We start from the raw sequence: 27,197 nt of genomic DNA, 5'->3' as shown, positions 1-27,197 counted from the left end.
TACTGAAGAGACTTAATAGTCCTGGAGATAAATGTCTCAGAGATCCGAGAGGTGAATGCCTGGGAGGCATTATGCCCTTTGCCCCTCCCAGGGGATAATGAAGGAGGTCAGAAGCTTGGGAGTCACCAAATGGCCACTCAGTGTGAAGTGAAGGAACTTTGCTTTTAGAAGATATTTTAGAACACGGAGAAGTTTTTTTTAAGGGGGCACGGGGAGTGGGAAGAAGAGGAAGTTGTGTGCCCCCAAAAACTACATATGGGGGAGAAGTGCGGCTGGAAGAAGTGCACTGGAATTTCCAGGGAGAAGCCACTAAATCGGGGCTCAGGTGGCCACAAGGACAGCCGTGGAGCTGAACTTTGAGAAGCGGCATGGGCAAAATAGACTCGACTTCCCAACAGAAGCGTGGCACGCTGACCAAACTGAGCTATCAGGACAGACGTGTGTACAGACACGTGCTAAGTTGAACATGGCAATGTACATGATCTAATTCATATGTATTCTTCTCCATCGATTCCCCATGCCCCTGATACACCTAAAAACTGTAGTAAAATAGTCCAGGCATCTTAAAATTATAATTACACAGTCTATGATTACTGTCTACGTAGAAAAGATGTAATGGCTGAAAATGGAATCGTTGAGAAAAACAGGAATTCTGATACCAGATACATGGAATCTTTAGGCAGGTCCCCCAAAGGGCCACGGCTAAGAAGCCCTCCTTCTGGGTGTCACCTTGGGTCGCCTTTGATCACCACCGTCATCTATGAAATAAGAGGTTGTTACAACCGGGGCTTTGAAATAGTGGGAATTCTAACGCTCCTCTCAGAGGTCTCTAAGACTTCCTGCTTCTCCCAATATGTCCGTGCTATGCTCCTTCCACGGCATTGTTCAGATTCAAACCAGCATTTCAGCTGATGTCAGGTAAAAACCAGTTTATCAGGTGGACAAGCACCTGAAAGCCGTCCCACCTGCGCGTTCCTTCCTCCTGCACCTGGCCTGCGCACGCACGCGGCCTGGGGAGCGTGGCTGAATGGGCGTGGCAGGCCCCTCATATTTGTTCTAGCAGCCACGAAGCCACACTGGCTCTCAAACAGCACAATCTGTCATTCACTCAAGTCTGGTTTGCCAGGAAGCCCAAGGATGGACTCCCCACCAGTGCCATCAGGCCCAGGGAATTTGGCTAGCACCAGGCGCCCGAGACTTCTGCCAGCTAATTGGCTTTGGGGAAGCCGCTGACCTACTCTCCACTGAGTGGTTTTTGTGAACCTGGAACCCAGCCTGCTTCTCATCACTGATCAACCTTGGCCGAGCCAGCTGGCTTGTTCCTTTGCAGACAGCTTGCCTTAGGGAACCTGGTTGGTGGCTCTACAACCTACTAAGCAAGAGAGAGACACAAAACTACAGAACGGTCTCTTAAGAATGGACCGATGCTTGCTTTCATTTGAGTGAGGGCGACTTAGGAATGAACAAAATCATGTAAGATACCTGACATAACCTGGCAACTCACACGTTAGGAATGGTGGCCAAGGGAAATGAAACCAGGAAGCACTTCACTAAATGAGCCTTGTTCGCATCTACCAGAACTCCTTCACGTTGCAGTTCAGCACCATGTCATTAACATCGACGCCACGTTGACAAAGCTGTGCACTGGTGAAAAGGAGTAAGAATCTGTTGTCTGGAGAACAGTGGAGGGGAAAAAAACCAACACCAAGAGTCCTCTGTGTCTGGGGAGCCCCCCCCCCCACCCCAGATCACATACTGGGGTGTCAGAGGAGTCTCAGCACTTGAGCAAATGTTGAAGCAGGTTTCCCCCCTGGGGGCAAAATCCACTGGGGATTTTTTCACAATCCAAAAGGAATAAAAATGGGTAGCATATTAGATACCTGCTGGCTTCCTATGTCAGGGTCACAAATGGAAATGGCAAATGGGGACGATCAAATAAATGATTAACTTTTCATCGTGCTCCAATTGAAGCAGGAGGAAGGGAGCAGAAAGAACTGTTTCTTAAAACTTCAATCTTTCTGTCCTCTCTCAAACAATGAGAAGCGAGGGCAGACTTATTCGGTTCAAGTAATTCTTTGGTAAGTTTATGTGAGACGAGCCATCTGCTTCATTTCTAATGGACCTCTTATTTTTGAAAAATACGCACATGTGAAATTGTTCCAGAGAACCAGATGTGCACAGGAGGCATGGGATGGCCCAAGACCCCCATGGATTATCTACAGAATCATGGACACATCTCTCAAACATCAGCATTTTGATTTTCCCCATTTAGTAAAAGGGTAAGATTGCAATGCCCAGTGGTACACCACGACCATGCCCTCAAAATAACCAAGGCAATGAATCAAATACACTCTTCTCTACAGAGACAAAACTTACGGAAAATTTGCTTCTGAGATTCACTTTCTAAAAACTGGAACCAGGGAATAAAACTTGGCCACAAGGCCAAATGTTCCTCTATGCTCCCGTTTGGACTTAACTACGATGTCATCTACTATTTCTCAAACCCTGAAGTCAGGTTCCCAGGAGCTAAACAGCTTGAGTGCTGCTGATGTCTATCCACACAGTTTATCATCAGCAAGTTCTTCCACAGTTTATGTTGGGAGCGCAGGAATCTCCAAGTGGGATGGCACCATAAAAGATGACCTAGTCTAACCGCCACATGACTTGGACTCGATCTTCCATTTCTCACAGTTGTGGGAAGCTCATGGTCCATTCTATTTCTGGATAGTCAATCAAAAACTCACCAGGCAAGTGAGCCCTCATTCAAAACAGACAGACAGATACAATTGAAAAAAAGAAGACACGGTTTACTTAATTAACCATTTGAAAGCTCAGTATCTCATAGCATCCATAGCCTTGGAAAGATCCTAAGCTAACTATATACCGGGATGTTTTTATTGTTCACAAAGAAAAATGCCAATAAACACAGAGCGCGGGCCTGCTATAAAATCCAGACTCCGTCACACAAATCCTTGTGAGAATTTTGACAAGTAGGGATCTAAGTTTCCACTTCCTCTGTAAAATGGAAAAATGCCCATCCCTGGGGATCATTGCAAGGATTAGCAAAAAAAAAAAAAAAAAGTAAATCCAACTAAAGCATAGAGTACATAGCCTGGTGTATATTAAGCTCTTAAAAATATGTTATTACTTTTACCCGCAAAATCTTTGCTATTCGTTTCAAGATATTTCATATCAACAAAACGATCTCCAGCTGGTATCTGTATGTGAAATAACTTTTTTTGTGGCACCTTAAATATATTCCCCAGTGGCTTAGTGTTAAGACAGAACTCACAAAGAAGGTGCTCTTTGCTATTGCTTGTATCATAATTTGGGGGTTTTGTTTAATACTCTGCATTAATGAGGGAGCTTCTTAGGATAATATTACAACAGAGAGTGCAAGAAATACCAGGGAGGTCAACCCAGTTCTATTAACTGTCATCTAACACAGAAATATTTTCCTTGAATACCATTAAAGCTTTCTCCTTTTCTTTGTTCTGCTTTTTGAAGGCAGTAAGAACCCAAATTTCCCAACCGATAATTTCTGTTTTCGACTGGCAACATAATGATATCAGACTTCAGGGGGAAAAATAATTCACCTTGGCAATGTCTTCTTCAGAGGTTTTTACCAAAGATATTTTGTTAGGATAAATGTACTAAGCAGGCTTTTTAAGTAAGCAAAAACACAGCTGCTTGTTACTAAATGACCTGAGCACAGATATTTTTAAAGAGAACCAACCTGGAAAACGCTACATCCTTTAAGTGTGCTTTTTATTCAAACGGAAGCTATGAAACAGAAGGGTACTCAGACAAGGAAGTTGCCCTCTGCTACGCCTGCTGATGGGGTAAGCCCAGAGGACCCCGAGTCCCCACTGCCACACGGAGATCAAGACGCAAGCTGGGGGTGCAGCAAAAACAGTTCTGGGGTCATTTTTCTTTATGTTCTGGGGACTCAGAACAACGGATGGGAGAGATGTCATGACAACTACATGAATAAACCTGTGCTGTCTCATGAAAAAACGCTCCTTGGCTTATGATGTGGTTGTATCCTGATAAACCCATGGTAAATTAAAAATATCGTTAGTAGAAATGTATTTGATACATCTAACTACTGGACATTGTAGTTAGCCCACCTAGCCCACCTTCAAGGTGCTCAGAACGCTTCCATCTGCCCACATCGGGCAGAATCATCCAACACAATGAGTACAAGGTAGGGTATCATGGTTGACCCTCGTGATCACGTGGTTGACCAGGAGTTGCACTCATTGTTACCACCCAGTGTCATGAGAAAGCACCATACTGCATATCAGTGGTCCAGCAAAAAATCCAAATTCAAAGTATGATTTCTACTGAGCGCGTATCATTTTTGCACCACCGTAAAGTAAAAAAAAAATAATAATAAAATAATTAGAACATTCTACAATGGGGACCTTTTATATATGTATATATGGGCATATGCACACAGACAATGTCTTCTCTCAACTGAAAAAGTAGGAACAGCAGGTAGACCCCACAGACTGCGATGAGAGCGCTCCAAATAAACAGGGCCTCTGGACACAGAACCCTCTAACGTGGGAGAGGGGGAATGCCCAGCACCCCTACACTCCGATCATTTCTTCCACCCGAAGTGTCCCCAGGCATCGGGTCAGCCCTACCAATCTGTGAGACAGAGCCAGACACGGGGGGCCTTCCTTTCCAGAAAGAGCGGCAACTCATGGTGGATTTAAGGCAACATGTCAAGTCAAAGGAGTCAGACAGGGCATCAAGGACATGACCGAAGTTCCCTCAAGGAATGAAAATAAAAAATCACTTGAGACCCCGGGACTTTTTTTTTTTTTTTTACATTAACTTCTTTCCCAGGGACTTCTGCAGAGGCAGGCACCGACTCAGCATAACCAAAATGACTGGTGGAAACGTACTGCCCTACACAGGGTTGTAAAGCTCGCCCCTCGGACCTCCACGGCTCCTGCGGCACAGGCCCCTCCAGCTCACCATCAGCTCACAGCTCTACCTACACTGTTAGCCTACAGGGCCTTTCTTTTCCCCAGGAGCCTCATCAAACCCTAGATGAGAGACTTGGTTTCCTGAGATTAGAATCCTGAGGAAAGTCCCCTCCTTATACGTGTCACACATCCCTTCTGGGCCTCGTTAAACCCATAAGCTCCTTGGCCTCCTTGGGAATGCTGGGACTCTTTCCCATGTGTTTGGGGAAAGAATATCCAACACCCTCAAATGGATATTCTGGGCCACTACTGGCCTGCGGTACTGAGACTGTAGGCAACTGACCTAAGGATGGGGCAGGAAAGACCCCCTGTTTGGCTAAGACTGTGACGCAGCTTGTTAGAAACACAGAATGGGCCTGGCAACACGGCATACCTGACATTGAACCCCACTTCCACTTCATCTGCAGTGGGCCAATGGGTGGGCCACCACGCTCTCTGAACCCTGGGTTCCTCAACTGATGAATGGGACTGACACCCAGGGTCCCACTTTTTTCCCCCACCCCCAACTAGGTGAGGTCTTAAGGAAAGGAAACCTTAATGTCCCGTGCCCTTTCCACATTGAGGGGGACTAATAGGAGATGCTGGTTCCCAACCTTTGCTATGACTTCATCCTGAACAGAAGGACTCACATTTCTACTGTAGTTTAAATTGCCTACCCAGGGTCTGGATGCTTACATTTTTTAGACTTTTAAAAACTGATGGGAAAACTGAGCACCTCTGTAGTAAAAGCTTACTTTAAAAGTGTCAAATCAAATATGAAAACCAACTGCAGTTATCAAGTATAATGACGTTATGTGTTTTATTTGCTTTAAGGACTCACTCCCTCCTCCGCACCCCTGGGGAAGTATTTAGAAGACATTTAAAAGTCTTTACGCTCTCTCTTCTTCTCTCACTTTTGTCAATATTTTTATTTTAAAAATGTAGCAGCAAAACTTCAAATAAATCTGACTGGTACCAATACAACACTCTGTGATGGGATTTCTGATGCCCAGAGAAACAAAACTCTATGGACAGAATGTCAATATATTGACAAGAGATGGTAGAGATTGTGAGGAAAAAAGGGGGAAATGTTTTTCAAACGCAGGCAAAAATGCATAATCAAGCACTCAATTCCCAAGTATTTAAATATCTATGAATTGCTCTACCATTCTTGCAACTCTCACTTCTACTAACTTTGACAAAAATAACAAACATGCTTCCTGCTTTTCTAGGAAGAGGAAAAGTATCCAAACATTATTAGGTTAAGATAAAATTTACAAAGAAAAGCACAATTCACTAGTCATGTCTATCAAATCACTGTTTCTATTGCATCTCCAACCTCCCAGATGTTATCATCATCATCTTTATATTTGTGTCATATTTTGGTATAATATTTCTGTACATACTATAATCATTTGTTAAATACAACTTATACTAGAATAGAAGGGATGAGAAAGAATCTACTCCAACTGCTTTCCTGCATATATGAAAAAGGGGACAGAGTTGGATGGACTTGCCCCAAAGCCCAGAGCTAGGTAGTAAAAAATCAGAATTAAAAGCTCAAGCACAATACGGGGCCAGACGCATGGCAGAAGTTCAGTTAATGTACATTGAGCTGTACTAAAACATATTTCTAGCCTCTGGTTTTTCTTTTTTCCGACTATGCTCTGGTATCAAAATTTCAACAGTGAAATATACCAATGGGATTAATAGAGTACTCTGGATTCTAGCTCACAGGGCCAGACCCTGTGTCTACATTGGTTTTCACCCAAACCTCCCAAGGTATGTTCTATCATCAGTCCCATATTTACAAATAAATAGGCTAAGGCAAGTGAGTACTACAGGTTATATAACTTGCCTCTGAACCAGGAGGTGATACAGCCAGAGCTTGAGTCTAGGGTCCACCTGACCATAAACTTGACCCTTAGTGTCCCCAACAATGATAGCTAGTGTTCATCTGGTCCTCACCCCCAGCCATAACAAATGCTGCACACTTACCATATAGTATCTTATTAGATATTTATGATAGTTTCTTTGCAAACACTATTATTGCTACCATCACTTTCTGATGATGACACCAAAGACGAGAAAGGTTAAGGACCTTTTTTTAAAAGAAAAAATCAAAAAGCACACTTTTGGGGCATGAACGAACTCAATTAGTCCTCCATACTCTGGCATTTAGGAACATCACATTGTGAATAAATGTGGGTGTCTTGCTCCCATTTGCGAGAGTGAAAAAAAATATTTGAGTTGCCAAGGAGAAACCACCTGTCCCATAAACAACAAAAAGTTCTTCATTGTCTCGTCAGTGGAGTCTATACCTAAATAAAATAATAACTACTTTCATAAAATGTCTCTCTTTGCCACTGACAGAGAGAAAACCAAACCAGTAAGCCCTGCAAATGCCTTTAAATAACCAAGGGGAAGAGATCAAAATAAAAATAAATCTTGACCAGATTTATAGGAGCACCTTGATTAGGTCTTGTTTTTTCCCTTCACATAAACAATACTTGCAAAAAATGAAAGGCGAATGTTGAGACCAGATATCTTGTGACATATGGGCTTTTCTGACATACAGTATGGGGCAATGCCGAAAAAATAATGCTGGCCCATTATTTGTGAGGCTCACCAGCAAAGTATAGCCCAGAACAAAAAAAAGGACCAAAAAAAAGCGGGGGATTCTTTAGGATGCAGAATGGTATGACCATTCCGATTTGAACAATCATTTTTTAAGGGTGCTTCCTTTTTTTAAAAAAATGATGTTTAAAGACACGGAGGAAGGGAGAGAGAAGGAAGAGAGAAAAACATCAATTTGTTCCACTTACTTACGCATTCATGGGTTGCATCTTATATGTGCCCTGATGGGGGATCGAACCCACAACTTTGGTGTATGAGGATGACACTCCAACCAACTGTGCTACTCAGCGAGGGCTTAAGAGTACTTTTTAAAGTTGTTTCATATCGTGGTCTTGTGTGGATTCTCCCCACACAACTGTTTCACTGCTTCAGCTGGTAACAAATTTTTGATTTGAAAGTTCTAACGCTATAATCAAATGTCATCCATTCAGATTGCACCCTGGTGCTGGCTCACGAGAAGGCCTATCTGATAAGAATGTAACTGTGTGCAATGCAGTACAACTGGGGTTGCTCACCCAGCATACCATGGCTCCCCTTTGCACCCCACATCCTTAGTACAAACAGTGAGGAATAAAACTAAGGATCATTATTTTTAAAAGCATGAAAGTCTCATTTTTCTATAAACCACCCTCTTAATAAAAACTTCATTTCCCTCAGGCAACCCTGTACAAAAGATGCACCAGGCTAGCTGAATAAAAATACCGCTTAAAGGAACGGAGCTTCCCATCAAAGCTGTTGAAATCTTATTTCATCTCAGATTCCAGAACTAATGTTGTTTTTTGTTTAAATAGATTTTGTCTGTCAATTTCCAGCCCTGACGCACCATTGGGCTGTATGGACCGCTGTGGTCAACGTGGGGGTTATAGCGGCAAATTGCGTTATGGACTGGTAATTGAATTGAACAGGTTTGCATTTGAATAGATTTACTACAGCATGATCCCTGACACACTGCAAGGGACTGAAATCCCTCTCCATCCATAAAGATACATTTAAGACAGTCTCAGGTCTTGAGCCAAGGAGATGGCCACGCAGAATTGTGCATTTATACGCAGGGTGGAATGCTGCATTTTTTTAAGCACAAAAGAAAAAGAACATTCCAGATTTACTCGTAACCACTCTGTCCTCTTTCTCTTTGGGGGAAGGGGCTCAGAGAACTGGTGTTTGCCCATCAAAGTGGGCAGAAGGGGCAAAGGAAAATAAATTATGATATGAGTGTATCAGCCACAGCAAGAATTTCCTTGCAAAGAGACCCTCCAAAGTAGCTGAAGAGGTGTGAGTTGGAGGTAAGCACCAGGGCCATTAGCTTTCATCAACAATGTTTCATTAAACACAATCCATAGCTCTTCACTCACCCTTCAGGGCTGCTTCTGCTCCAAAACCCCAATGGGGAAGTTTATCTAGGGGAGAATAGTTTTTCTGCTTCCTCCTGACGCCTGGAAAGGCACACAGTTGAGTAAATTATAGGAGCAAAATCGAGCTCTTCAAAAATATTTTCTAACTACCTGAAAATGGAGGTCTATCCCAGTGTACTCCAGTTTTGGAAAATAAAACCGAAATCTACAACCTGCCGATTTTCAAAAGTTATTAATTCATCTATTACTTTTATAGCATGTTTTACAATTCTGATTTGCTTTTTGAAAATGATGATTCCTCAACTCCCGACTCTTGATTAAGCCTTTTTAAAAGAGCATCATCTTGCTTTGAGTTGCTATAGCTCAACCAAGTGGCATAATAAAAATTGAAAATTAATCATCCATCATCGATGCTGAAATATGTTTTATTTCTCACTCTGCTGCTGGTTTTAAGGCAACGACTAAGATAATAGTTTCCAACTCAAAAAAGTAAGCTATCGTGACCATCCCATCTAAAAGGAAAATTCCTCGTGGTGGTGGTTGGGTTTTGAGCCCTATGTTTCCCCGTGCAGAACTGTGCTTTTGGCATTTTCACCTAAGCTTTCTCTAGTAAGAGTGACTGGGTCTGTCTTTTCCAATGCGGTGTCTCTGGGGCCGAGCACGGTGCCTGGTGCGTGGGAAACACTTAATGAATATTTAGCGAATCGACTGTAAACGTAAAACACACTGCTAACTGTGAAAACTACCAGAACCAAAGGCTGTACAGTGAAAACAAAAAAATGTGTACTTCCCGCCCTCATTTTCATTCACTAGCATCACACTATCGTTACCTGTCTTTACCTGTCCACCACCATACGCCGGTCACTTTCTACCGTTCTTTCTCCCCAATCTCTGAGTAAGTGCTTCCCAATGAAATACAGATGTTAATAAAATTTGTAATTTAATATAAAGGTGTTTGTATGTGAAACATAGACAAAGTAAACCACATTAATATATATTTATATATACATTAAACTACCCTAGTAGGTAATTTGTTTATTTTTTTTAACATGGAAATGTATTTTGGTCATCTTTTCCACAGGCTTTAATGATAAAGTCACACACTTGTTTGTGTGACAGCCTTTTTTTCACAGCTGAAGATAGGAAGAATTTGAGGTTTTTTTCCTGTCAAAGAAGGAGGTGGTGCTTAGTGGCCAAGAGGCACAGAAACAGAACCCGAATTCCACAAACCCAAACACCATCTGACCCGCCCACTGTCCGCCTACAAAGCTCACAGTAAAAACCCCGGAATGAGACCAAACCAGGAGAAGGTGAGATTGGTAGCCACACTAACTGAAGTCTGGTTTGCTGCTCGGGAACAAACGTGGCTTCCTCTGGGTTTGGAAGTTAAAAAGCCAGTGATCTCCCGTTTACAACAAAATACCCAAATTCATAGAGCCGACCCTGGCCACAAGGAAAATTCTATGGCTTCACAGAAACTACACATGGAAATATTCAATCTACCTAATTTTCTTTCAACTTTCAATGACCATATTTTCATGTTGTTCCTTCATGAAATAATCAACTTTCTTTTAAATTCTGGCAAGCTTTCTGAAGAGAGAGAAGTAGTAAAACCTATACACAGCATGTAAAGAGCACCTTTGTAAGAGCACGCACATGGATGAAGATACCTTAAAAAAACCCAGCTAAATCGAGGGCTTCCTAGGAAAAGAACAATTTTTCTCTAAGCTAAAACATTACTTTCACCACATGCTGAGCTATACAAGTATTTCAGGAACTTTCATACAGGTGGAAGTTGACTGAATTCTAAAATCTGATGGCTTGGTGTCAGTTTCTGGCTGTGTGAGCTCAGTCAGCCTGTTTAGCACAGAATACACAGCCCTGGTTATCACTGTATGTTTGTTGCTCTAACCCCGACTGAGAGCAAAAACTTTAATGTCAGTATTACACTCTCTCTATACTAGAGAATAAGTCCCAGAGATAAGATGAGAATAAAGAACGCTGTAAATCTAAGATTAATTAGGAAAAAGAAAACAGGAACTATAAGAAGTGATGGATACATTAATCAGCTACATTGTAGAAATTACTTTACAAAATACATATATATCAAAATCTCGACTTACGCATGTTAAATATATGTTTTGTCAACTCTGCCTCAATAAATATGAAGGGAATTCTCTCTGTGAGCCGAGTAACGAGAAGAAAGGCAGAAAGACAGTAGTGGGGGCCTCCTGGCTGTTGGTCATCCTCTACCCTTGGGGAGCTGAAAGGATGAGAAGAACCAGAGCTTCCCGAACGCACCTGGTGGGTTGAGCTGCACATCAGCCACATCTTACCTTGTCCCTTCCTGCTGACGTCAGCACTTGGCGAGGAAGTATCAGAAAGGTCAGGTAAAGAAGGAGCATTCTGCCATCAGAGGCAGGGTACTTACTGTGACCCCTCTCGTCCCGGTTTCTCTAACCTTGATGCAATTCCTTGTGCGCGCCCCCCCCCCCCATTCCCAAAGCACTGGGCTCCCGGCAAGGGGCCTTACCTTCCTTCAACATGCCCACTTTTAAACACTTCATGAAGCGGCAGGCTTGGCAGGATTTGCGTCGACGCTTCGTGATTTCACATTCATTCGTGGCCGGGCAGCTGTATTCTATGTTACCTAAAACACAGGGTGGGGAGGAAAGGAGATGTTAGACAGGCAAAACCCAGGAAATATTAGCATCCCAAAGGTAGTGCCATGTGATTCCGGCCCCCTTCCCTCAAAAAAAAAAAAAGACACATGGGCTTCCTGAGGAAGTCACTGGTGTCATGAGGCTGGATGCTCCGTGACAAGCACAGATGATGCATTGAACAGTGCAAAGATAGCTGGCGAAGCTCTTCACAGGGGTCTGGTTAAAATGAGCTTTTAAATCAGGATGCCCAGTGCACTCAGGCAAAGGTCCAGTCTTCCAGGGTCTTAGGATCCAAAAGAGATTTCAAAGCAGATTATTCCCACAAAACCACAAGCATCAAAACTGCCGTCTTGTGTCATCAAGCCTAGACTTCTTTTGGCGACTACACTGAGATGCACCAGGCTTCTTGTCTTTCAGACAGAAACTTCGTGTTGATAAATAATCTGCCGGCTAATGCGGGGCCACGGGCAGCTCCGAGAGGGCAGTGGCTGAAGTCACCGGCTTCTTGTGGTCACACTGACAACTTTTACAAAACAACTTCATGCTCGGTAAACGCTTCTTACTGGTAAATCGTGACCACAGTCATCTTCCTCCTCCTCATCACCATCGTCACTGTCATCATCATGCTTGTTACACTATTTGCATAATGAAATCCAAACATCCCAGCCCCATCAAAGTGCTGTAAGTAAGAATAAACTGCTTTGAAATTGCATTTTTACTATTAGAGTTTATATCACTCGCAGTAGTACCCACACATTTGAAATGATATGTAGCCAGAAGAAAACGGTCACTTTAACCTGATTTTTTTTCTTTTTCAGTTAGTCACAACGGCAGCGTGTGGTATGTACCCTCGCCCTGCCTAGACCTTTGTAAACAACCTGCCGTTAAACCAAAGCATCTTGGCCCCGGCCGGGCAGCTCAGTCGGTTAGAGGGCCGCCCGCTACACCAAGGTTGCGGATTTGATCTCAGGTCAGAGCACATACAAGAAGCAGCCAGTGAATGCATAAACATGTACAACAGATCTCTCTCTTCTTCTTTCTCTTTCAAATCAATCAATAATTTTTTTTAAAAAGAAGCCTCTCTCCCCATCAGCTCCGTCACACAGGGCTGGAAGGTCTTCCCTCCCTTCCCAAGCCTTTCCCCTTGTGATTAAGTGCATTAGTATCTTAATGAAAATGCATTCTGTTTATTGCCCTCTTGGGAAGGGGGGAGGTCATCACACCAAATGCATAAATTGTCATCAGAGACAGTTGGAGCATAATTGCAATTTTGCTGTTCCTGCCTGCGCTGCCCAGGGTCCGTCCAACTCCCCTGAAACCTGTGCCGATTCTAGTAATTAGCATAGAGTCTGCCTGGGACCATGGCATTGATGAAATATTTCAGAGTTAATCACACTTTGTAAACACTGATTTATATTGACTACCTTTCTCCAGACTGATGTCTCCTCAGTAAATATCACATTAGTGGATGGCAGGGTTGCACAGACGAACAGTCTCAGCCCCTGCTAATTCAACAGGAAGTAATACCTAACTGCCTATAACTACTGAAAATTGGTTCAGTGGGCATAACGTAAAAAAAGGTGGGGGGAAAGGAGGAGGGAGGCCGTGCATTATAACTTGAGATAAGCCTATCCAAAGCGTTTGACTAAATTAGCATCCTAATTCAGGGTGTTTGGATGAATAAAAGCAACTACTGTTTTAACATAAGAGGTTAAATAATAAGAGTAATATTAATTGCATCAACAGAAACACCTCCCACCACCTCCCTCAGAGGTGCCGCTCACACTACATTCATAGAAAGCCAAGGATAAATCAGGGGAACCAGACCGGCTGGGTCCTGTGCAAGAATTAAAGGATTTAGAATATGAACTTCAGATAAACCATTTTCCACGGCAGAGTTTCTTTAACCACCACTGAAAATTTATTTGGCATCAAGAGAGCGTTGCTAGTAATTTCCTGGGGGTTAATTAGTATTCTACTACCAGAACCTTCCAGCTACATGGCCCCTCCACATTACTTATTTAAAAAGAAACCCAGGTCTTTGCTTTCTCTGGAGAAGCTGAACAGTGACTAGTTAGAAAGAAAAATGTTTCCCTAACAGCACTTCTTGCCGTTACTATGCTTGTAAAGTCAGTATGGAGGGAAACGGGTCACTTTCTAGTGCTGTGGTTTGAGCAGTAGGTCCCACACTTTGAACCTAGTGCTACAAACCTTGACTGGGATGCTCTACCATCCACCCCGCTCTCCGCACCCTCCACACAATCATCCTTCCTTTCAAACTGGTGCCTCTTCCTCTGTGAAACGTATACCCTCGTCCCTCACAACAGCTTCCGACAGGAACCTGAACCAGGCCTGGGGACCTCACCCCTGGGCTGTGGCAGCCACCCCCACACCGGGCACTTTGCCTGCGTGATCGTCAGCCCATCCCTGCCACTATCATACTCCGCCTCCTGTGCTGCTTTGATCACTCACCACCCTATTTTCCTTAAATCAATAAATCCCAATGGCATCCAAGATTAAATATCTGCTTTAGATTGGCTAACAAAGTCCCCACACATCAAGTGTTCACCTCCGTTCCCACACATACAACAGGCATGACCTTGCATGGCTTCCTGGTGCAGCCAACGGGATGCTTTCCTGTCTGCTGTGTCCTTCAGACTTCCTTGAGAACGATCTGTCTTTGCCCCCCTTTTCTTCCTAAAATTACTTCTGTCTCACCGTTCAACTCAAATTCCAGTCAAATCTTTCATGAAAATAGCCCAGCCCATCCTAGCAGAAAATGATTGCTGGGCTCTCCTATCTTTTCCGGTGGGTGCCGTCATGCTATCCAGGCATGTCGTGTTGTGTTGTACCTTTCCACATGCATGTTACCTGTTAGAGGGTAAGGTGCCGGGGGCAAGAACCATTTCTAAGGCGGTACAGAAATTTTCCGCAAAAAATCAGTGCATGAGTCAAGTGATACCCCTAGAATGACTTCATACCATCTTGCTATCTCAAGGTCATTTCTATGAACGTCAATTACAGCGCTGTCATGCAGCAATTAACACCCACAAGATCAAGTGAACTGGAGATCCTGTTAGAAGCCATAGCAAGGGCACCAGGAAAATCATCTTCCAAATCCAAAAGAGTAGAAGAAAATTCAATTAATTTTCAAAATCTTGAAAAGTACCTTTGACAACAATGCAAATGCACGGCAAAAGAAAGATTCTCGGGGAAAAAAACGAAATAAAATCCAAAGGCTTCTAGAGTAAAGAGTGCAAAGAGCAAAAAAGCTATAAGTAGCTTCAAAGGAAATAAAAGCACATCTTGATATGAATAGGGTAAGAATAAAGGAAAATATGAAATACAGATAGATGAGCTATTTAATTTTATCTAATTATAATGCTTGTTTTTTTTTCCAAAATAGGTACTCTCGGAATTGTAGCCACATTGGAGAATATAGTTAGAAGCGATTCAACAATAGCAGCCAAATCTATGAATGACTCTTCTAGGAATAAGTGCGTAAAGATTTAAAAATTTCTTCATAAAACAGATTGTCAAATTGCCACAGGAGACTTAGACCACACACCAAGAACCATTCCAGCTTCCTCTCTCTCCAGTGCATTCCATAACTCTTCAATGACAAAGAGAAATGTAAAGGCAGGAGAATTTCTAATAGTGTCTTGGAATGAATCCTTGATGGGGGAACTCTGTCTTGTTCACTGCTGAACCCTTGGTGCTTTTCAACGAGCCTGGAATTTGGTGGCAGGCCCTGGGATGGGACACACAGACACAGCCCCTGCTCCAAGGGAGCCCACGGCCTTACAGAGGAGACAGGACGCGTCAACAAATAACAGACAACCAAGCATTGTGATGGCTGTGCATTCAGAACGACCACATGCTCACACGTGCACTTCCACAAACACAGAGCTGAGGCTCTGGGAAGTGTGTGAAACCATCAGACAGGTGCAAAGGCTTGAACTGCGCTGTAAAAAAACATATCAAGAACTACGGGTAGGTGAAGGCCTCCTCCCACCACTGCAGGAAACACACCGGTGTTGTGAGAATTTCACTGTGAAGAGATGGAAAACACAGTGCTCCTGAGTGTGTTCATAAATCACGTATCTACAGCTTAACTGAGCAGAAATGGTTTACAATGAAATCGGGTATCCTTCAGCCAAACGTCCTGTTTCAGTAAATTTGTCTTGACGTACATACATGGATGATAACCTGGATTTCACTAAGTAATGCCGGTTTACCTCCTGAGAAACAAATCGACACCCCCCCCTCAAGTGCACAGTTGCTGGAGGAGAACCTCTCTCATTCCCAAGCCCTCCCATTGAGGGGCTCAGCTCATTGTGGGCTGTGCTCACTGGCCGACCAGGTCTTTGATCCTTGTGAGAGTCCACAGAGATGCTGCCCTTGAAAAACCTTCCCTGGTGTGTTTACTGCTCGATAAACAAAGCATTTATTTAAAAAAAAAAAAATGCTGCCCCCAGCACCTGGGTACCAACGTTCCATCTATTTCGGTAATGGCTCAAAGACATGACTCCCCACAGAACTTGTGATCTCGATGGGGCACTTGTTTTCTTCGATTCATGAAAGTAGAAACTGCACTAAAGCATTTCCAACAGCAGCTCTGGGCGCCTGGAACACGGTCCGCACCAGACCACTGGTGTGCGGGCCAAGGCACAAGTTAGTGTCCGCGGTTCTGAGGCTCCTTGCAGACATGGACTTTTCTTGGATCACTGCTTGTGCTTTACTGGCACACGCCTGTCAAGTGGCCCTGGGGACTGAATCGGGCAGCTAGGGAGGAGGAGAGGCCGAGGATTTCCCCAGTTCTGTCCAGAGCTGGGGGAGTGGGCTGTGCTGAGAGAGAACCAAAATCGGCCTGGAGGCTGCGGTGGGGGTTAAGGGAGGCTGACAAGAGGCACCGCCTGGCAGCTTTTCAGAAAGTCCTGGGATCCCATTCCTTAGTTCAGAGTCTTTTGTACAATTAGTTTTCAGGCAATATAATTTTCTCCCTTACTGCTTAATAGAATCTTGCAGCTAGCTGGCGGAGGGAATAACAGGGTATATGTAAAACCACAGCCCGGAGAGCCAGTGGATAATTTGTATATTCCTTTCAGTCACTTAATGGACTTTTACAGTTTGGCAGGGAAAGGGCTGAATGATGCAAATTAGCATGGCACCTCCAAATCGAAATATATGGCGAATCTTTTCCCCTGACTTACATCACTCGTACGCAGTAATGTTGCGTTCGGCTTGGTGCAGTTTCTGAGCACGCCCTCTTGCTCGTAAGCACAGATATTATGGACATGACGATTATAGAGCCCATTTGAAAGCATCTGCATATTTTCCCCAATTGTTTTAATTTTATTAACAGAACCAAATGGCTTGCGATGACCCACAGGGCACTCCTAGTGAGGTTTATCCAATTGTTTTCCAACATTAAGTGATTTTAAAATAATGGGATTACCTCAGTACACAATTACAGAGCATTAAAAACATGCAGGCAATCATCTACAGTATTTTTGCTTTAAACGCCCCAAACAAAAGAAAACCCTCTAGTGTATGGTAGTAAAGGTCTTTTTCTATACAGAGATAACTTCCCTTTCCTTTTCTTTCTTGTTTTTCATGCTTCTTTGTTTCTAGCTATTCTGCTCATTCTACCTGAAATTTAAAAAATAAATAAATAAAAAACTATATCATCTGTAGCTGAGATCATACAGTATGGAATAATAACTGATTAGATATATGCAGTAAAAAGTCCGAAGTCCATCAATGTGCAGTTGAGTGTTGTTTTCTCCAAAGAAAGCACCCAAAGTTAGACTTCAAAATAAACTACCTAGAGACATTATACCTGTTCCCAAAGGACTGCTTCAAACACTTGAGGCTTTCTTCAGAACTGCCCCAAGAACCACCATGCGTAATGGGGGAGGGGGCAAACTACACTTCATTCATCTTTACCCAGAACATCTGACTGCCCTCTTTGTCACGAGACATGACACCAAGTGATTTTTGTCCATTATTAAGTTTTAAATCTCCCTAAGAGTTTCAAAGCTCTCCGGATTGTTGAAGATATTTCGAGAATCGAGAACCCGCCTCCGTCCTGAAAGACAATGCCCAACGTTACTACAAAGAGGGACAGTGCCAGACTGCTACTGGGACACCAGGCCACCTGCAACACGCGGGCCATGGCACGTTGCCCTGGGGGGAGAGCACTGGCCAGCAGGTGAAGTCACACCCTGCACCAAGGAAAGCAGGTGCACACACGAGGTCATGCCAGGATCTCACGTTCTTCACTTCTCGCTGCCCCTCTCACTCCTAAAAAATGAGGTGGGAGACAGGTGGGTATAGAGAAAGGTCTTTTGATATTTGGCTCTTTAGGTTTCTACAGGATTAGAGTCTGATCATCACAAACATCGTACACAAGACCCATAATGGCACGTGGGCACAAACATGCTGCATTTGCACAGGGAAGCGCATCCATGGGAAGACATAATGCTTTGCCTGTGAGAAAAAAAGACCAGAAAGAAGGCCAGCCGTAGACAGACTTACGAGCCCTGAGCAACGTCGAGTGACTGGAGGCCAAGAGCACATACTCCGGCTTCATCGTCATGTGAGCCGGGCTGGGCAGGTGGGCCAACCACAGGCACCACCCCCAACCACGCCTCCCCGTGCCGTCCATCCAACCACAAGATTGCATGCCCCATTGTTGAACAACAACAACAACAACAACAAAAAATGGTGCAGCTGAAAAACAATGCTGTGAAATGAGATGCTATCTTTTAGCACAGAATTTTTTTTCCAGTTTAAACAAAACATATCCCACCTCAGTTTCTCCCAAATTTGTAAATACAGTCATTCCTTTATCACTTTACTTCTTCAACTATTCACTAAACATGAGGCACTGTGCATGTTCATCTAAAGAAAAAAGGTGGGGGAGGGGGAATGTCCTTGTATGCCCATCCTTAGCATCCTGCCTTGCATGTGGTTCAGGAAATCATCTGAGGATGAGGGCAGGAGGACAGGAGAGGGCGAAAGGAAGTGACGGAGCTGGCTTCCAAGTCCAGCTCTACCATTATTAGCCAAGGGAACTCCACTTAGTTCCTTTAACTGTATTACTCTCGGTTTGCTGAACGACAGAAGATGAATTATCACACTTGCTTTATACACTTTGTAAGCATTACACAGATATTGATATGAAAATAACATATACTTGTGTTTTTCCTTCTGAGAAGAAAGGGAGAAACATTGTCAGAGCCCATTGTTTAGGAAACACTGGGACTCTAAGACCAAAATCTGGACATTGGGGTATGAAAAGAATATGCTATTTACCCAGAAAAGTTGAGACAGGATTTTGTGTTTCCCACAACTCCAGTATATGTAGCTACATTCTACAGATACTAAGAGGGGAAAAAGTATAATAATTCATGTCATTTTTAAAAGCACCAAACGGTTGAAGAAGTGAATTTCTGAGACATCATCCCTGTCTCCTTGAGAACATTCCCTGCCATTCTATCGAAGCTCATAGACTACCCGTCATTTTGTGCGATCTGATTATAACTGAGAGAAAAGCATTTGCAAAACTCTTCAAACATCTCGCCAAGCCTTATCTTTTGCCACAGTCCCAGGTCCATTTCTGGCCGTCTCCCAAGCCCACCTCCTTGTCTGACATCCGCACTGAATCACTCCATGTTCATTTCTTCAATGAAGCTCTCACGGGGCCCACAAGACTGAGTTAGGGGGCCTTGTGGGATTAACTAGCTCTTCTCACCCTCCCCTTCAGGTGAGCCCTTCTCTTTCCATTTGACATACTCTACTGTGTGTGTCTACTGGCCCGTGCACCTCCTGTCCCAGCTCTACGGTCCCTGGAGGTGAGGACGTAGAGCCCTTGTGGACCCCTGTGTCCACGGTCAAGTTTTTGACCCATGGAAAGCACTCATATGTCAACTTGATTTTTAGCCAGCCTGTTCCTCATTCCCTTGTTTTAACGTTTTGCCCAAAATTATTCATTAAAAAAAAATCTAAGCATAGTCAAAATCACAGAATAAAAGTGACAGTGACCCACCAATAGTGTAGTGCTTGGCATAAAGCAACACAGATTTATTAGCTATTAGGCTTTGAAGGGACCTGAAATTCCAGCTGGTTCAGCCCTGGTTTTATGCAGACCACACAGGTGACCACATATGACTTACCTATGACGACTTGAGCCTCTTTAAAAAGATACAGGCTAGTTCACCAGAGAAAAGCCTAAAACTCAAACACCCTGGCATTCAGTAACGGGTGCAAAGACTCCTTAAATGCACCCATTCAAACTGACTCATCAATACCTACAATAAACATTAATGGTGCCAGGCAGTTGTCTATATGCTTTACATCTTTTTTTAAAAATATTTTATTTATTTATCTTTAGAAGGGAAGGGAAGGAGAGAGGAAGAGAAACATCAATGTATGGTTGCTTCTTGTGCATCCCCTGCTGGGAACTGGCCCCTGCCGGGAACTGGCCTGCAACCCAGGCATGTGCCCTGACTGGGAATCGAACCTTGATCGTCTGGTTTGCAGGCTCGTGCTCAATCCACTGAGCTACACCAGCCAGGGCTATGCTTTACATCTTTGAACCCCTATGTTGCAGGTGAGAGAACTATGGCCCAAGAAAAGAGGTGTCTCATCCAGCATCACATGGTTAACACGAGCCTGAACCAAGATTTGAACCCAGGCACTCTGGATCTAAAGCCTGTGCTCTTGAGGGGCAGGTTACTGAGGGGTGGGTGAAAAAGGTGACCGGATTACTGGTACTAATTGGTAGTCACAAAAGAGTCATGGGGATTATATTACCTACAGCATAGAAAATATAGTCAATAATATTGTAATAACGATGCAGAGCACCAGCTAGGTGCTAGCACTACTGGGGGGCACACTTTATAGAGTATATAATTGTGTAACCACTACGCCGTACACCTGAACCTGACACAAAATCATATTAAAGGTCAACTGTAATTGAAAAAGAAAATCTTAAGATAAAACCCGTGCTCTTAACCAAGAGGCAACGCTGTCCGACTCTACCTTGTCAAAGTCGTGGAGTGCTGTGTGGGATCAAAATAAAAAGGGGATCCCTATCTTTTAAGGGGTGCTCTGTGTGTGGCCGCTGTGGTGGCTGAGGCTGCTGGCTGGAGAGGCAATTTTGGTGCTTGCCCGAGGTGGGTGAGGGTGGCATTGTCTTGTTGTCGTCAGCCTCACAGAGCGAGGGCAGCTGCGGGAGCGGATAGGGTTGCTTTCAAGGGAATGGAATCTCTCAACGCCTCAAAGAGAAATCCCTCAACTTATCTCTGGGCCGCTATGGTTTGTGGCCAGTGTGACTCCACAGAAACCAAACAGACCTGTCACCAAAGCAACAGGTGGCAGGTTGTAAACAATGCATTTTCAAGATCCCAAAATAATGCTATTGTTCCCAATGGGGGGGGGGGCGGAATGTCATCCATCATCAGGAAGGCGTGTTCTGAAGTGCATTGAAGAGAGAATAATGTGTATAGTAAAAATACATTCACTGATGAAATGATGGAGAATATAAATATTGCTCATCCAAGCTGTGCAGAAAGCCAATGTTTTTAGTTTGGACATGATGATACCTTCTTGGAAAAGACACCCCCGCAGGGTGGGACATCACCTGCGTGAGGTTGATTCATCTTCGTCTGTGAGCTCTTACAGTGTAGGGAGCCTGGCCCAGGAGTCTTCACAGAAGAGCTCACAGAGGACCTGTCCCAAGGAAGGCATTATATCTGAGCTACCCACGATCCCCCAGATGGGCTCTGCTCAGTACCCAACATGTACTGGTCCATTTCTTCTTCTGCCTACAAATTTTAAACAATCTGATACAACCTTGCCTATCTCCATCTCTTAAAATGTGCAACCAGAGAAAAGTTTTGTTAACAAAATCTTGATGAAAGAAAGAAATGCTAATAAGGTCTCCTGCAGCCACTCTCTCTGGACAGAAGACATGTCTGTCAGTGCATTTTGTAGTGACAGTTGCCAAGTGGAACACTGAGTCCATGTGACAAGTGTTTGAGGCATTTGGATCACACTCTGTGCAGCAAAAGCGACTGACTCTTAACTAGGAACTTGAGTTCATACCAATCTTTAGATTTTCTTGGTCCCATAAACAACACAAGCACATCCTTTCTGAATGATGCCCCTAAGTGTTTCTGTTCTAGAATAAACTCCATGTGCTCAGAACTTCGTCTGGAAAGAGACATGGATATCAGATTCCTCCTTCAAGACCAAGTTCACGTGTTCAGCAAGTGTCTACCTGCACCCTCCAACGTTGGGATGATTTGGGGAAATCCTGCCTGGCAGGAGTGATGGTAATTGATCTCTATTTAAACTAGAGGAGCATAGCAATGCAAGCTGCTAAGGGGTAATGCTTGTGCCTGAAGATTCTCTTCTTGAAATAAAAACTGTGCACCTACACTCTCTGCTCTGCTGGGGCTGGCAGAAGAGTGCGTGGCATCTTCTCAGGGAGGAAGAGCACAGACGAAACCATAGCAGGGGAGAGTGGGGCGCTTGCGGTTGAAGTGGGTGCAGGGGAGGTGGGGCAGGGCGGCCTCCTCTCCTGAAGGTTGTTGAACTCTCCTCTGCGTATTAATGCCTGGGTTGACAAAGCTCAAAGGCCCAGATAGCAAATACTTCAGTTCTTCAGGTCACTCGGGTCTGGTGGGACTCCCTCACTCTCTGTAGAAGTAGAAAGGCCACATGGACGATACAAGGTGGGCGTGGTTCCGCTCCAATAAAATGTTCTTTAGCAAATGGGTTTGGTTTACTGATCTCTGGTCTCAATCATGTGGACACAAGGGGCAACGGTCAACAACACAATCTATTATCCCTCATTTCCTTTCTTGCTTACCAACCTGTAAAGGGGCTTCCCACATGCTAGGCACAGGCACTGAAAAAGGAATCTTAGTAAACTGATAACATCTGAGAAGAGCAAAGGGCTGAATGAGTTAGAAGGCTTTGGCTTTATGAAATTGTTCTCCAGACAAAATGCGTTCTGGAGACTCTGGGGGATGGTGAGGATGTTCCGGAAGCAAGGGGGTACCTCAGGAGAAGTGAAGATGCTTTGGAGAAAAACCCAGTGCTATCAAGGACATACTGTAATTTTAAGCAAGATTCTCTCATTTGAAGATTCTTGTACTTGCCTCTGAAATAGGTACCAGAATGTAACTTTGCGGGTTCCTTTCAGATTTACTCTAAAAGGGCATTCAGATTTCAAGCTCTAAAGTCTAAATTAATCAAGATTTCCTTGTACTAAATTTTTTTTCCTACTCTTTCTACTCAGTATTTATTATCCAGGATGCCCTTATTAAAAAGTATAGAGAAATATGGTTGTTTATTTTTTTTCCAAACCAAAATATTTTTAAAAGATTTAATCCCAAGAATTTAACTTTTATTCTTTAAAAACACAGCTCCACCTCCCCAGTGTGTCTCAGTGGATTGAGTGCCAGCCTGCAAACTAAAGGGTCGCAGGTTTGATTCCCAGCCAGAGCACATCCCGGGTTGCGGGCCAGGTCCCCAGGGGGGACATTCAAGAGGCAACCACACATTGATGTTTCTCTTTCTCCCACCCTTCCCCTCCCTAAAAACAAATAAAATCTTAAAAAAAAATAAAAACACAGATCCGTTTACATAATGACGTTTTACCTTCCTATGACTGATATCATCATTTAGAAAAAAGAAAACAATCAATTCTGTATTGTCCTCTGTTGTGGTCACAAAGTTAATGCAAGGGAACCACTGTGCTCACGTCAACAAGGGAGGCGAGGTACCTTCTTTTCTCCCGAAATCAAAAGTGAAAGAGTCTAGGAAGTGTTATCAGTGGTGCCTGTGGAAGCACAATTTTAGAATCTAAACGAAGAACTAAAACTATGGTAGTGAAATGAAGGTTGAGAGATAAAACCCAGGGAACTGAGACAAAAAACGGATATGGTGGCATTGAAGAGCAGACTCTCAAACTTCCTATTTAGTGGATTTCTGAAAATTATTTATAAAAAATATTTTGGAGACTTACATTTGACTGCCTCCTCTTTATAAACTTTTACTATCATCTAACCATAACTTTGGGAATATTCCCAACTCCCCATATTTAACAACTGAATAAATGATTTTGCCCATGGACTAAAATCTCTCATGAAAAATTCATTCTAAAATTATTCAGTACGTTAAAAGTTTTAAAAATACACAAGGCAGGGGAAGGAGGGAGTTAAGAACAGGCCCTGAGTTTGGATTGTCTGAGACCCAATTGTGTCAGGCAATTACTTCTCTGTGCCTGAAGTTCTACATATACAATGTAATGATGTAAAGGAAGAAACCTAATGTAAAGCATTAAATGAGATACCTAATGTAAAGCATTCTGAACAATGTGTGGTGCACTCTAAAAGTGACTATCTCCATTATGATGATGATAAAACATTCTCTATCTAGTACAGGTACAAAGGCATTGGATTAAAGTCAAGAAAAGGAAGAGGAAGTGGAGGAAGAGGAGGAAGTAAGTCCCAGAGGATACAGAGAAATTGGAACTCTGTGCCCTGCCGGTGGGATGCAAAACAGTGCGGCCGTAACGGAAAAGAGTACAGTGGTTTCTCAAAACATTAAAAACAGAAATACCCTAGGACCCTGCCATTCCATTTATGGGCATATATCCAAAACGTGGAAACAGGATCCTGTAGAGATGCGTGTGCCTGCATGTTACTGGCAGCGTTATCTACATTAGCCAAGACGGGAAAACAACCTCAAGTCCATGGATAGATAATGAATAAAGAAAAGGTGCTTTCAACATACAACAGAATATTATTTAGCCTTAAAAAAAGAAGGAAACCCTGCCACACACTACATCTTGAATAACCTGAGGACATTATGCTAAGTGACATACGCCAGTCACAAAAAGGACAACACAACAGGGTGCCACCCAGAGGAGGAGGCACTGAAATGATGTAGACCCGGTGAAAGGTGGGCGGTTGTGTGGAGGAGGGGGGACGGGGGATGGGGCATTTCGTCCAGTTGGCACAGTTTCCATTTCCCGAGGTGAAGTTTCCCGTTTCCCGAGGCAACAACACGTGCACAGTTAACAACAACGAACTACACACTTAAAAACGGTAAAGATGAACATTTTTTTGCAATGTGTTTTTGTATTTTTTACCCCAATGAAAATTAAAATAAATTTAAAAAATTTTAAAAGTGCTGCCCTGGCTGGTGTAGCTCAGTGGATTGAGCATGGGCCTGCGAACCAGAAGATCGCGGTTCGATTCCCAGTCAGGGCACATGCCTGGGTTGCAGGCCAGTTCCCCACAGGGGACACACGATACATTGTGTGTCCTCGGCAGAGGAAACCATACATTGATATTTCTCTCCCTCTCTCCTTCCCTTCCCCTCTAAAGATAAATAAATAAAATATTAAAAATAAATAAAAGGTCTCATACCTCTTAAAAATTTTTTTTTAAAGTGCTGAAATACCATTCGTTTCGAACATAACCCTATATATTTACTTTTAGTCTAATCTGGAAGACTTTACCAATATCCTGCACCTCATTTTGCTTTCCTGTAAAAACTTTTTTAAATTGTGGAAGGGAATTCTAATGACTAGGCCTTCTCTTGGTTGAATCCCTTATCAGCAACTTCAAAAGAAAGTGAATTAATGCAGGGTGTATGCTTTATCAGTTCTAAGATAGCATCTAAGTTTGTGAAGTAATACAGCAGAAAATGAGTCATTGCCCTGGGGGGTCACACTGAAGAAAAAGAAACTCAAACATGTGACTCTGTACCCTCATTCCTCAGAGCTTCCAAAACTGCAGTTTTGACAAAGGTAGTGTTTCCTTTGCTCAGGATTCAGCAAATAATACTGAGACATAAACTTCTGAAACTAATTACCCCCCCAAAAAAGGGATGCTATTCCCATCAAAAGGCACTTCAGACACCAGAACAACTCTCACTCATTTTTGTTTTTTGTTTTGTTTTGTTTTGCTTGCTTTCTACCCTTAGGGTAAACATTTAATCTACTCTAACTGGATTTAGCCATAACCAATTGTGAATTGATTGGAGGAAGGGGCTTATCCTATGATTATTTCAGCATATGTATAAAGCACATGCATTTTATATAAGAATATAAAGGACCATGTCTCATTCTTTCCATTTGTACACAAGCATTTAATACGGCGCCCCTCAGACTGGGGCTATTCTTACAAGGTAGCTTGCTGGTTGCGTCTCTGGATGAAACAGCCTTACTTCTCAGGGCTCTGCTCTGGGTCAGGGGATCCAGAGGGAAAAAAACGAAAGCTATTATCATCTTAAAAGAGGCACAGATAGCTCCCGCGGGAAGTCTATCTTGCAATGGAGGAAAGGCTTCCAAGGCTGTTGGTCCTCAATGCTGGTGACAGGTCCTCAAAGGAAAGTCCGTGTATCTGTCCCAGCCCACTGTGGCCTAGGAAGTAACACTACCAATGTCAAAATCCACCATGCCAACTGAGGAAAGTAAATGGCATTTTGAAAGAATTAACTGGAACCCATCCACAAAGTCCCTCAGGCACAGGCAGGTCGACAAGGCCAGCGGCCTTCTCCCCCAGGTCCTGGGGTGGGGGACTGTTTGGGTGGAATGCTGGGACAGGCCCTATAATGTGGCAAGTTGTAGTCTGGTGCAGACAAAGGCAAGAGAATGTCTGGCCAACGAAGTCCTTGGAAGAGATGGCAATGCACAGGCTTTCTTTCACAGAGAGAGTGACTGAATCACAGGAGGTCTGGATGCTCAGGTAGGTTAGAATAGGGGAGGAACAGGCAGGTACATTTGGGTGGTCCAGGTGGCTCTTGATGTGAGGTGTTACCACACGGGGCGGGGTGGGGGGGCGGGGGGAGGACAGAGAGGGCAGGAGCTCTCAGGCAAGCTCCACCCACAGCCTCACCTAAGGGCGGGCATCTCCCCTTCTGGGTCTTTCTGCGGCCACTGCTCAGGTAAGCCATGGGGAACTGGGTTTTATTTTCTGAGTGCAGAGGAACACTTTTTGAAAGAAAATAATTATTAAAATAAAATAAAATAAAATACATACATAATGATAATCCAGAATAATGTCCTTACTTTTTCTGATGGTAGAATGGAGGGCATATCAGAATAGAATCAATGAAGACTATACTAACACGACAGATATGTGAGAAGTTCAGTATGAGGATAGAACTGTTTTAAAAATGACATAAAAGCTACTTTTATTCATTGAAACTATTGTACTTTTAAGAATTAGTGGCGTTACTACTACAAAATACTTTTAAACAAAGAAAAACACACATAATTTACCAAACATAAAATGCATATTATAACTTCTTTCTAATCACTGAGAAATGACAGACAGTAAGAGAGACAGTCCCTCATTTTGTAAGTATATGGTTAGGAAAGTAAATTTTGTCTGCCTAATTTGGCTCATTGCCAACTCTCCCTAGTTTGGTAGTGAACGATGGTCAGACATTGTACCGTGACGTGCGACTTTCCCTTGCAAATTCAACTCCTCCCTCCAGGCCACCTGCACGCACCCCTTATGTGGGGTGGGCGCTGC

At 43.4% G+C, this 27,197-nt stretch overlaps 1 protein-coding gene across 10 annotated transcripts in view; it reads right to left on the bottom strand.

The window, feature by feature from the left end:
- ESRRG (estrogen related receptor gamma) overlaps window positions 1–27,197 on the bottom strand; it is a 511,461-nt gene that overhangs the window by 116,634 nt on the left and 367,630 nt on the right. For all 10 annotated transcript variants that reach the window (XM_037069462.1, XM_037069456.1, XM_037069453.1 and 7 more), the window contains one exon: window positions 11,502–11,618. In XM_037069462.1, the coding sequence (XP_036925357.1) occupies window positions 11,502–11,618 (117 nt within the window). The remainder of the gene's footprint in view (window positions 1–11,501; window positions 11,619–27,197) is intronic.

This window comes from Sturnira hondurensis, unplaced genomic scaffold (assembly GCF_014824575.4).
Source record: "Sturnira hondurensis isolate 20B ecotype Veracruz unplaced genomic scaffold, ASM1482457v3 Scaffold0018525, whole genome shotgun sequence".
Classification (NCBI taxonomy): domain Eukaryota; kingdom Metazoa; phylum Chordata; class Mammalia; order Chiroptera; family Phyllostomidae; genus Sturnira; species Sturnira hondurensis.
The sequence above is the reverse complement of the archived record's forward strand: the minus strand, read 5'-3'. Positions and strand labels throughout refer to the sequence as shown.